Source organism: Grampus griseus, assembly GCF_964374135.1.
Source record: "Grampus griseus genome assembly, chromosome: 19".
In the NCBI taxonomy this organism is placed as follows: Eukaryota; Metazoa; Chordata; class Mammalia; order Artiodactyla; family Delphinidae; genus Grampus; species Grampus griseus.
In genome coordinates, this window is record NC_139013.1 from 47,416,038 (window position 1) to 47,429,623 (window position 13,586).

Sequence of the window (13,586 nt, forward strand, 5' to 3'; positions counted from 1 at the left end):
GGTGCAATGCCCTAGACACAGTTTTTTTCCTTTCCAAGTGAGATACACTGGGCAGATGTAGGGCTTCTAGATATGGGATCATGCACAGTGGGCCTTATAAGCAGAGGAAAGATATGTGGATGTTATCCTGAAGGCATTAGGACTGGAACACTAGTTAGGCCTGGGATAATTTAAGACTAAGCTTAATTCTTGTGATCCAACTGAAAGCATGGAAATCAGTTACAAACCTAAAGACAGGAAGGTGACCTTTGAAGTAAGACAAGGAAAATGATGAAGGCTTGAACTAGGCAATAGTTGTCATGGGGCTTAAATAAGGGGCTCAATTAGGGAGGTAAGTTCAGTATGCTTTGGACGGGAGTGAGGGTGAAGAGCTGTGAGGACGATCTCCAGCCTCCTGACTTGAGTAAAGCAGGCAGCACCGTTTGTTGAGACAATAAGAATGCTAGCACCCTTCATTGAGACACAGAATTTTTAGATTTTCTTTGAACAGAAAAATGGAAAGATGAAAATAAAAAAATAATATTTTGGATTTATCACACAAACCAGAGATGTTGAAAATTTCATATCTAGCCATGTTTTTCTAGGAAAGAAGACAGAAGCCTTGAGAAAGCAGGACAAATAAACAAAAATGAGTGAGACCTACAGGTACCAGATATGAACTTGCTCCTAACTCCAAGTCTTTCTTTTCATTGTTTTAAATGTAGATGGGTATAAAATTTTGTGTTACTACTGCTATTATTGCTTAATGTCAGAAGTCATAGATAATATCGTTAGGTGTTTTACCAAAAGCACAAAAGATATGAATGATAAAGTCCCCTTTAAAGTTGTGCTGCAGATATAAAACTTAGTAACTATTGTTGACCTTAAAGAATTTCTTTATTTATGAATATGGAAATACATTTTTTGAAAAATATGTGAAAAGTAAACGGCAGAATTCAACATCCTACTTATGATAAAAACTACGAACTTAAAAAAACTTTCTCAGTGTTTCAAAAGGCATCTGTGAAAATCTGAAAATATGACTATCCTGAATAGTCACAGACTTAATGCTTCCTTTCTAAAATCAGGATCAAGACAAGGATCTGTTCTCACCTCTCCCATTCAATATCATGCTGTTGGTCCTAGCACATGTAGTATGTCAAGAAAAGGAAGTCGAGTCATACAGATCAGAAAGGAAGAAATAAAATGTCTCTATTTGCTAAAGACATGGTTTCCTAGGTAGAAAATTCTTAAGAATTTGTAAAAAAATAAGTGAGTTTAGCAAGATTACAGGATGCAAGGTCAATATGCAAAAAATAAATTATATCTCTATATGCTAATAATGAAAAACTTTAAATTGAAATTTTAAAAGTACCTTTTAGAGCAGCACCAAAAAAAATGAAATAATTTGGTATAAACATAACAAAAATACATAACATTTATGAGAAATAATTAAAGAACTAAATAAAAATGTAATACTCATAGATTGAAAGATTTGATTTTGTTAAGATGTCAATTTTCCCCAAATTGATGTACAGATTGAATACAATCTCAATCAAAATCCAGCAGGCACTTTTTTTTTTTCCGCAGAAATTGGCAAGCTTATTCTAAAATGTATAGGGGGAAGCAAAGAAACTAGATTGGCTAAAACATTTTGAATAATAAAAACAAAATTGGAGACAGCTATCTGATTTTAAGGCTTGTTGCAAAACTACACAATTCAAATCAGTATACATTGATATCGAGATAGACAAATCAATTAATGGAGTAGAATAGGTATATGTATACACACACACATACATATGCACATAAGGCAACTCAAGGGAGAAAGAATAGTCCTCTTCAAGAAACAGTGCTGGAACACTTAGAATCCATTTGCAAAAACAAAAACAATAAAAGAATTTCATCCCATACTTCAAACTGCATATAAAAATTAACTCAATCACAAACTTAAGTGTATACCCACAAACTATAAAACTTCTCTAAGGAAATATAGAAGAAAATCATAGTGACCTTAGGTTAGGCACAGATTTCTTAGATGCAACATCGATAACATGATCCATACATTTTTTTAATGATAAGTTGGGTTTCACCAAAATTCAAAACTGCTTTTAAAATGACATTGGGATTGAGATTGGTATTGACATATACACACTACTATATATAAAATAGATAACTAATAAGAACCTACTGTGTAGCACAAGGAACTCTACTCAATATTCTGTAATGACCTACATGGGAAACGAATCTAAAAAAGAGTGGATATATGTATATGTATAACTGATTCACTTTGCGACACAGCAGAAACTAACACGACATTGTAAATCAACTATACTCCAATATAACTTAATTTTTTAAAAATGGAAAGAAGAACCACACATGGGGAGAAAATATTTGCAAGGCGCATATCTGATAAAGGCTAGTATCCAGGATATATGAAGAACTTTCTAACAGTGCAATTAAAGAAAAATTCAGATTAACAAATGGGCAAAAGATTTGCACATACATTTTGTCAGGTAAAATATACAGATTCCAAATAAACACATAAAAAGGTTTTCAGCATCATTAGTCATTAGGGAAATGTACAATAATACCACAAGGAGATAGCAATATATAACTATTAGAATGGCTGAAATTGTAAAAGAATAATAAAACAAAGAAACTGACTGGTAAAGATTTTAGTAACATGGGTATTCTCCAGGATACTCCTAGGATCTTACTGAATATGTTTCTGACTTTTACTAACTTTAGAGACAAAGGGTCAACGGAAAGAATCACGGGGAAACATCTGGGTTTACAGTTAATAGAAAGATTGTAACTAGGAGGGCTCGTACATATATTTTCCTTTCTGCTCACTCTCCTGGGAGCAGTGGGACCGTCTTCATTTTTGAGGTGCCATCAGAAGTCTTCTAGACCAGGGGTCCCCAACTCCCAGGACGCGGACTGATACTGGTCCGCGGCCTGTTAGGAACCGGGCTGCACAGCAGGAGGTGAGCGGCAGGCGTGCGATTGAAGCTTCATCTGCTGCTCCGCATCGCTTGCATTGCCGCCTGAACCGTCCCTCCCCACCACCGCCCATCCGTGGAAGAATTGTCTTCCACGGAACCGGTCCCTGGTGCCAAAAAGGTTGGGGAGCGCTGCTCTAGACCAATAATTCTTCAACTTCAGCATGCATTAAAAATTATTGGAGAGCATGTCAATTGTAGTTGCGTTACCTTCAGAACTCTCCCCTCACACTAAGGAGAAAGCGTAGTAGTATTGACCCCCGGGGTTAAACGTTTTTTGACATCAATCGGGAGGATACCTACACGGAACTTCCCCTGTTTCTGCAGGCCCTGCAGCACAGAGAAAATTCATCAACCACTGATGGCATCTGGCTCCATTTCCTCTTCACTTGCTTTCTTTCCTTCATCTGCAACGTACCTCCAATCCTTTTACTGAAACCATCCACACTCACATTCACACCCTTCCTACATGAAGCCTTCCACAGGTCTCTAGAGGACTTTACCTACACTTTCAAAGAATGTTCAGTAAATTACGAAGATATACTTCTCATACTGGCTTTTAATTATTTCTGAGCCTCTCAAGAGCAGGTCCATTGCTCATTTATTATTGTATTCCTGACACCTAGTACATTACCTGTTACATGAAAGATAATCAATAAATAGCAGCTTATGAAAGAATGAGAATGATCTATCATACACAGCTCGAGAAACCTATAGCTTGGAGTTACTCGTGAGAGAACAGGAACAAGTTTTTTATTGTATAAGCAATTAAATGATATGCAAATATATACTTTTAATTAAAGGAGTTTATATTTTGAAAGACTTATTCTGAATTTTAAAAATCACAAAGTACAAAGGACGTTTAGTACCATCCTGAGCCATTTCTCATTCATGTACGTGGGCTTGAGGCAGTGAAAGTGCTTTCAAATAAGCACACGATTTTACTTAATACTTTTGATTTTTCACTCTTTTAATAAGACAGTGTTTTTATAAAACTGAAATACTACTTCTTGAAGAAAGAAAAATATCTTATGACTTATTTTGCTTTTTTTTTTTGCGGTACGCGGACCGCTCACTGTTGTGGCCTCTCCCGTTGCGGAGCACAGGCTCCGGACGCGCAGGCTCAGCGGCCATGGCTCACGGGCCCAGCCGCTCTGCGGCATGTGGGATCCTCCCGGACCGGGGCACGAACCCGGGGCACGAACCCGTGGCACGAACCCATGTCCCCTGCATCGGCGGGCAGACTCTCAACCACTGCGCCACCAGGGAAGCCCCCTGTTTTGCTTTTTGTTTTGTGTTCTTTTGAAAAGATTTACATCACTAGCTAGTAACTGATATTCAAGAAACTTCCCAAATGTGGGGCAACAAACATTCTTTCTAACACTTTCAAAAGATTTCCATTTTTTTTTGAGACTGGGAATCCTGATAATTCTCAGAACTACAGTAATATTTTTTTGTGACAAGATTCTACATGTATATACCTGTATTCATTGTTTTAAATATTAATGACAATTGATATGAAGTCATTCTAACATTTTAAGATATACAGAAATGTCAAAGGAAAGACTACAGTAATCACCAAGAGTCACACAACTCAGAAATAATGTTTAATACCAGTGAGCTTTATTCCATACATTTCTAAATAGCGCTAGTGGCGGGTTTCCCAACCTCGGCACTCTTGACACTTGGGCTGAGTAATTCCTTGTGATGGTGGGGTGCCGTCCTGTGCATTGTAGGGCATTTAGCAGTGTCCCTGGCCCCTACCTGCTAGGCGCCAGTAGTACCCTCCCCAGTTGTGACAACCAAATATGTCTCCAGAAATTGCCAGATGTTCCCTGGGGTGCAAAATAGCCCCAGGTTGAGAAGCACTGTTCTAGACAGAAGAATAGAAGAAGAGATTTAGAAATAAATTTGCAAAACTTTATTAACTAAAGTTGACAGAGAAAGAAGCTGTAAGGATTGCTTTATATTATTTATATATTGAATAAATATATATTCAACTTGTATGATCTTGCTAAACTTAAAAAAATTATAAAAATTTTAAAGGTTATAGAGTCACTTGGTTTTATATTCAAGTTGTTTTAAATTTTAGATAGCATTGATCTATTCTGAAAAACGGGAAAATTAGCACTCCTCTGTTCCTTCCTCGTCTTTTTCTCCCCCTACATCCCAATTTTTGTTAGTTATGCTATTATTTGTATGGCTGTTTATTTATTTATTTATTTATTACGGTATACGGGCCTCTCACTGTTGTGGCCTCTCCTGTTGCGGAGCACAGGCTCCGGACGCGCAGGCTCAGCGGCCATGGCTCACGGGCCCAGCCGCTCCGCGGCTTGTGGGATCTTCCCGGACCGGGGCACGAACCCGTGTCCCCTGCATCGGCAGGCGGACTCTCAACCACTGTGCCACCGGGGAAGCCCTCTAGGTATCTTTTGATAGACTATATTTCATTATGAAGGAATGCTTTATTTTTATTTTCCCCAAAAGAGTTTGTATGTGCTTTATTCTCAGAATTCTTTCAAATTTGACAAGGTCTATCTGTTACCTTAATGCTTAAAAAAAAGTTAGGCTGGCAACATTTTCTTTCAGAAATTTGTGGACAGTCCTCCCGTATCTTCTAGTTTTTAATGTTGCTGTGGGAAATTCTGAGGCCAAACTGACTTTTCCAGCTTGAGGTGATTTGCTTTTTCTGACAGAATAACTTAAGGAATAGTTATCCTTATAGGTCAGTACTTAACAAGGATGCATCTCAGTCTTGTGTGCTGGTATTAATTTTTCCTGAAATAGGCTGTGATGTGGTAAAACGTATCCCTGCATTTTATAATCGGTTTAAAGAGTTGTAAGCGTGATCTAAATTTCTGCTCTCAATTTGTTTTTCTGGACAAGGTTGTATTTTTAACTCTTTGGCATTTGAATTTTTGAGCCAATTTTATGAAATGTATTTCTTCTCAGTTAATTCATTGTGTTGAAATTTTATGTCTCACCAAGGCACCCTCAAAACCTACGTGGTTAGAAGATTGTTCTAAGTTTCTTTTTCTTAGACTCTTGTCATTGAAATTGGTTTCTTCATTTTGCCTGCATCGACTTGTTCAGCTGTCTGAGAAATCACAGCTGCCCAGAATGCATTAAATAATCAAAGGTGCATGTAGGCAATAAATAACTTTGCAGAAGTTGTATTCTTAGACTGGAAAAAGCTATTGACTAGTGATTTGGTTAATTTCTCTTCCATTGACAGAGTTCTGTTCCATTTGGCAGACTACATATAAACCATTAAAAAGAATGAGGATCAATTCCATTTTAACAGATAATCATGTAATTTTGCAAGCTCCACTATATCTGATAATCCTTCACCATTAATAAATTCTTTTTACGTTCTTGTGTTTCATTTTGTTTTCTTTCCTTGGGTTTCCTTTATTTAATTTTCTTAAAGCTTCTCCACCCTTTTAACGCCCTCATCTTCTTGCTTTTCTTCTTTCTTCTTTCTCTTCGGTCTCCTCTCTTTACCTTCCTCCTTCTACTTGTTTACCAAAGAATTTGAGTATATTTAGGAGATACATATGATACAACCAAACTGGGCGTGATTACTCTAAGCTTTCTGATTGCTATTATGACAAAGAGAATCTTATAATTTCATTCAACAAATATTTATTGAGCCCATACACTGCACCATGTCTTCCCCACATTGAGACTGACAGGGGGAGAGAGAAACAGCAGTGAACGAAATAGGCAAAAATAAATAGAGAAGGTCTTCATTCTTGGAGCTCAAGTTCTCCTGAGGTGGGGGAGATGGACAACAAATAAGTAATCTGGTGTGATGGACACTCGTAAGTATTGTGAAGGCAGTGCAGCTGAGAGAGGACTGGGGTGGGATTGAGCATTTAAAATATGATGGTTATTAGGTGCTCACTATGAAGGTGGCATTTGAGTAAAAATCTGAGGGAAATAAGAGAGCAAGGCATGTGAGTATCTGTGAAAGTACTTTACACAGCGGGGAAAGCCAGAGTATCCACACAGAGATGGGACTGTTGCTGATATGATCATGGAACAGCAAAACGGCCTGTATGTTCAGAGCAGAGTGTGCAAAGAGGAGAAGGGTATAAGTCAGAGAGGAAACTGGTGGTCAGATCACTGAGGGTTTTGAAAGGTCTTTATTTTTCAACCTGAATGAGAATGGAAAACAGGAGAGAATTTTGGGAGGAGGAGCAGTGTGGTCTAACTTATGCTTTAGTGAGACTGAACAGGGTAGAGCTGATGAGCATATCACCAACAGCTGAGGGATAGTGATGGCTTGGACCATGGGCACGGTGATGATAGTGGTAACGTGTATTGTTCAGAAGGAGAAGCAATCACATTTGCTGTTGGATTGATGTAGGTTGCAAAAGGAGTAGTCAAGAATGATACCAAGGTGTTTGGTCTCACAGTCAATTAGAGGCATGGAATTGGCACTAACTGAGACGGAGAAGATTGCTGCTGGGGTCAAGGAGTTGCAGAGGAGTGTTAAGAATTCTGGTTTTGAACATACTAACGCTGAAATGCTCTTAGACATTCACATAGAGATGTGGAGTTGTTAGTTTGAGAGTTCCAGGCTTCAATTGTATATTTATAAGTCAGCAGCATATTTAAAAGCCATGAAATGGCCCGCAGGAGTTATTGTGGGTGGAGCAGTATAATGACAGGGCCTTGAGACGTTCCCACACTGATAGGTTGGGGAGTTGAGGAAGAAGAAAGAAAGGAAACTGAGAACAATACCACTAATGAGAAAAGCAAATGAGTGCTGGTATCCTGTACTCCAAATGAAGAGCATATTTCAAAGAGAGGAAAATAATCATTAATTGTTGCTGATAGGTTTAAGTAAGATGTGGGCTGAGAATTGACAAAGGACTAGTATCTAGAGATACTAGAGATACTAGACCCCTCAAAAGTCAACAATGAAAAAAGAAGCAGCAGTCCAATTAAAGTATGGATGTTATGAAATGAATTGTTCCCCACCCCCAAAATTCATATGTTGAAGCCCTAACCCCCAATGGGACTGTATTAGGCAGTGGGGTCTTTAAGGAGATAATTTAAGTTAAATGATGTCATAAGCATGGGTCCCTAATCTGATTGGATTCATGTCTTTATAAGAAGACAAAGAGACATCAGAGAGCCCTCTCTCTCTCCACCTGTGCACAGAGGACAGGCCATGTGAGGACATGGTGAGAATGCAACCATCTGCAAGCCAGGAACGCAATGGGTAAATGACATGAAGAGAGATTTCAACAAGTAGGGAATACAGGTGGCAATTAAACACCTGAAAAAATACTCAAAGTCATTAACCACTGGGCAGACACATATTAAAACCACAATGAGATATGACTACACACCTTTCAGAATGGCTAAAATTAAAAAAGAAAATAGTGACAACACAAAATTCTGGTAGGTATGTGGAGAAACTGATCACTCATACATGCTGGTGGCAATGTAAAATGATATGGCCGCTCTGGGAACTCTTGACAGTTTCATAGAAAACAAGCATGCAACTCTCATACGACTCAGTGATTGTACTCCTTGGCATTTATCCCAGAGAACTGAAAACTTACATTTGTACAAAAACCTGTACTTGGATGTTCATAGCAGCTTTATTTCTAATGGCTGAAAACTGGAAACAACCCAGATGTCTTTCAACAGGTGAATGGTTAAATAAATTGTGGAACATCCATGCCATGGAATACTACTCAGCAGATAAAAGGAATGAACTATTGACATACACAGCAAGCTGTGTGAATCTTCAGAGAGTCATTATAAGTGAAATAATTGTCAGTCTCAAAGGCTACGTACTGTATGCCTTTATTTGTAGAGCATTTTTCAAATGACAGTGGAGAACTGATTGTGGTTGCTGGGGTTAAGGAGGGGTTGAGGACAAGATGGAAGAGGGTATGGCTTTAAGAGGGAAGCCTAAGGAATACTTGCAGTGATGGAAATGTTCTGCATCTTAACAGTATCAATGCCAGTACCCTGGTTGTGATATTATACCACAATTTTGCAAGATGTTATCATTGTTGGAAACTGGGTAAAGGGTACACAGAATCTTTATTATTTCATACAACTGCATGAAAATCTACAGTTATCTCAAAATAAAAGTTTTCATTAAAGAAACCCATATTTCCAGCTTTTTAAAATGATTAAGTGCTCAGAAAGATTCATTTGACTAGTAAACTATCCCTTGCCTTTGCATTTCTGTATTTCATTTTATCTTATTCACTTTTAAGAAAGGTAGTGTTGGGGGCTTCCCTGGTGGCACAGTGGTTAAGAACCCGCCCGCCAATGCAGGGGACACGGGTTTGAGCCCTGCTCCGGGAAGATCCCACTATGCTGCGGAGCAGTTAAGCCCGTGCGCCACAACTACTGAGCCTGCGCTCTAGAGCCTATGAGCCACAACTGCTGAGCCCACGTACCACAACTACTGAAGCCTGCGTGCCTAGAGCCCGTGCTCCGCAACAAGAGAAGCCACCGCAAGGAGAAGCCTGCACACCACAGTGAAGAGTAGCCCCCGCTTGCCGCAACTAGAGAAAGCCCACTCGCAGCAACGAAGACCCAAAGCCGCCAAAAATAAATAAATAAAATTTTTAAAAAATAAAAAAAAAGAAAGGTAGTGTTACCAAACTCATCAGGTTGTATGCACTAAATATGTGCAGCTTTTTACATGTCAATCATACTTCATATAAGTGGTTTTGAAAAAGAAGGAAAGGTAGTTTTAGCATGTCATATGCATTTTGATTTTAAAAGTAAAATGATGTCTTAAAAACAACAGATTTGGGGCCTCCCTGGTGGTGCAGTGGTTGAGAATCTGCCTGCTAATGCAGGGAACACGGGTTCGAACCCTGGTCTGGGAGGATCCCACATGCTGCGGAGCAGCTGGGCCCGTGAGCCACAACTACTGAGCCTGCGCGCGTCTGGAGCCTGTGCTCCGCCACGAGAGAGGCCGCGATAGTGTGAGGCCCGCGCACCGTGATGAAGAGTGGCCCCCGCTTGCCACAGCTAGAGAAAGCCCTCGCACAGAAACGAAGACCCAACACAGCCAAAATAAATTAATTAATTAATAAAACTCCTACCCCCAACATCGTCTTTAAAAAAAAAAAAAAACAGATTTTTTCAAATACTGTCCTTTTTTTAAACATCTTTATTGAGATATAATTCACATCCCATGCAATTCACCCATGTAAAGTGAACTATTCAGTGACTTTTAGTATATTCATAGCATTGTGTAACCATTACTGTAATCAATTTAGAACATTTTCATTACCCTAAAAAGAACTCTTCACCTCTTAGCCCCTGTCATCTTTCAATCCTTCCATCTTCCCAGCCAACTAATCTACTTTCTGTCTCTATAAATCTGTTACTTTTAAAAGGAGAATCATTATCACTAATAAATGATATAAATAAAAGTTTAGCAAAACAGGTATTTTAAAAATTACTTGTAATCTTAATATTCTACTAAGTTAATTTTCCTATACGGGCTTTTTACTTTATGTATGGAATTAAATACTTAGTACATCTTCCTTTTCCATGTAAAAAACCATATGGGTCCCGTTATTCATTACAATTTCTTTTGAATTCTGGAAAGTTAATAAGTAAGTGGTATCCCTGAAAGAATCTTTCCAAATCTCTAGTACCTTATATTGAATGTAATTGAGAATATACTAATTATTAATTACTTTTATTAATTATTAGTAATAATTACTTAGAATAATACATCATGGTTTTTTAACATACACACATATATATATATATAGCTATTCTTCTTCAGATTCTTTTCCCATATAGGTTATTACAGAATACTGAGTAGAGTTTCCTGTGTTATACAGTAGGTCCTTATTGATTATCTGTTTTATATATAGTAGTGTGTATATGTTAATCCTAAACTCCTAATTTATCCTCCCCCACCCCACATTTCTCCTTTGGTAACTATAAATTTGTTTTCTGTTTCTGTGCGTCTGTTTCTATTTTGTAAATAAGTTCATTTGTATCATTTTTTAGATTCCACATATAAGTGATATCATATGCTATTTGTCTTGCTCTGTCTGACTTACTTCACTTCATGTGGTAATCTCAAGGTCCATCCATGTTGCTGCAAATGGCATTTTGTTGGGAAGATAAAGAGCATTCATATAGTAAGTGATTGCATTCTGGTCTGCTCCAGGCGTAGCTGAGGGATTTTTAATCCACCCCAGCCATGAAATCCTCTCTTCAGAAGACCTGCCGCTTCTGGCTGGTGTCTGCCTGCTGGGCTCTGCTCTGCTTCCGCTTTCTTGCCCCTCCTTTGTCAGAGGCAGCCCAGAGCCTCCTGGGTGCTTCCTGGCACAGTCTGTAAAGAGCTGAGCTATCATTTGGAAATATTGGCCTTTCCTGTCTTTATAGTTGTTGTGAATTAGCAGCAATTTCTTAATTCAATAAAGTGATCTTACTTCATTTTTTTACCTATTGTGAGTCTGTAAACTAAGGTTTGCTAACTAGATAAATGTGGTACTATGTGTGTGTGAGTGTTTAAACTACCTAAGGTAATAAATTGTTTTCATTACTGTAGAAGCATTCATTGTAAAAATAGCAGCAATTCAAAGAATTGTTCCTCTGTTTCAGCCCGTTCCCTGAAGCCCTCTGTACGATGCTTTATTGGGTTAGTTGTGATATAAAAATGAAACAAGTGGGATATTGTGTTCTTATAGTAATAATATCTAATTTAGACCTTTAAGTAATTCTGAGGGTTCCTCTTAGTAATCACTCCAGATGAGCAAGATTTAATAATACTCCATAATTTAAAGTTACAGCTTTATTTTAATGTTCACACATTTCAACAGAAAGGCATTTAATTCCTTCTAAAAATAGGTCAGGTAAAAACTTTTAAGAACACTAATGTGTTATTACCCCTGGCTTGATATTTTGCTTTGCTTGCTGTCTTTCGTAGAGAGCAAAATATCTAGGCACGGAAATAGCTGTAGAATGGAAATAAGGACAAAGTTTGACATACTCAGAAAATATACAGTTTCATTTGGATGTAGGGGGAAAAAAAAGCCCTCTAAGTATATTCGCAGCTGAATAAACTCAGCTCTAAAATTGTCCACATATGAGCTGAGGATTGACTTTTGAATCAGGTCCATAGGACATACAGGAAAAAATACAATAGATGTAAGCACCGTTTGTTTGGATCCAGAATTTATAGAAAATAAATCATAATCTAAGGAACAAATAGAAGCCAAGTCAAGTTCGTGACTTTTAACTTAACGAGGTGTCTGTTCTCTGCTAACATAACAAAACGTTGTTTTGAAATTCCTGTGTTCTAACTTCAGAGGATCAATACGTCTTTCTTCCAGGAAGGTCATTTAGTAGAATTTCATTCAGTGTTGTGAGTACATATGATGGCTGTTGCTTAAAACTGAAGATGTATATTTATTTTTGATGTGTCGACAACTTGCTGGTGGCAGCGGCAACGCGTAGTTCGTTTCTCCGATAATGCTTCTCATCAACCACGTGTATCCGGTTGGATTTCACTTCCGTCACTTCGTGCCACTGCATGTGTATTTCTTTTCCATGCTTTGTTTTTATAAGACCGAGAATACTTTTTTCAAAAGAAATCTTGTAGAAACTTGTAGATGTAACCAAAAAATGAATGGGAAGGTGAAAATAAGAAGTTGTATTTGGACAGAAATTATAATTTACTTTATAGTCCACACAATTTTTGTAGATGTCTTACTTTATACTACAGTTTTTAAACATTTTCTCCTTATTTTGAGCATTTAAAAAAATGTTGAGAACCCTTTTCCTACTTCACTATTATAAGCAAAATAAAAGATAGTTTTGAATGAAAAGAGCATTTTCATGAGCATATCAGCATAGCACAGAGTAAGTAGTGTCTTGATCTTTAATTAGATGAGAATATTTTGACTGCCAATCTCAGTTTAGAAAATCACAAAACCCATTAATGAAAACAGTTAGTTGGTGGTGTAACTCTGTAAGGTATGTTAGAAGTATTAGAACAAAAAACACTTTGAGCTTCTGTAGAGTTTTTGTTATTCAAAGTAATGTAGGTGTTTAAATATTCAAGTTATAAAAAAATGTCTATTAATGTTTGCCAGATCTTATCATAATGCTTTGGTATTTAGGCTGCAGGTTATTTTCCTTATATGAAATATAACTTTCAGACTGTTACTGCAGTGATCATTCCTCTCCCATGTTGGAAGGAATCCAGAATTTCAACGCTTGTAAAATCTCCAATCATGTTTTCATGTCTTGTATACTGTATAATTAACAGACAAAAGAAAAGCAGTTTTGTGTAAATTAGCAATATTTTAAGAGTAAAACTGCAAAAAGAAAAAGAAAATGTAATTATGTCATTTACTTTATGAATTTTTTTTCCTTTCTTATTTTTCCCTTTAAAAAAAAACAGGGTTATTTTGGAATTCAGCTTCCTTCAATACTGAGGCTTCATACCTTCATTTTCCTACTTTCCACGGAGAACTTAGTGCAGACGTGTCTTTCTTTTTTAAGACAACAGCTTCATCTGGGGTATTTTTAGAGAACCTGGGGATTACTGATTTTATACGGATAGAGCTACGCTGTAAGTCTTCT

The 13,586-nt window shown here is 37.5% G+C and overlaps 1 protein-coding gene across 6 annotated transcripts in view; it reads left to right on the forward strand.

Moving 5' to 3' along the window:
- The window catches only part of CNTNAP4 (contactin associated protein family member 4), a gene marked incomplete at both ends in the record, with an annotated part of 261,492 nt that overhangs the window by 215,799 nt on the left and 32,107 nt on the right, over positions 1-13,586 (forward strand). For all 6 annotated transcript variants that reach the window (XM_082677167.1, XM_082677170.1, XM_082677172.1 and 3 more), the window contains one exon: positions 13,405-13,575. In XM_082677167.1, coding sequence (XP_082533293.1) covers positions 13,405-13,575 — 171 coding nt within the window. The remainder of the gene's footprint in view (positions 1-13,404; positions 13,576-13,586) is intronic.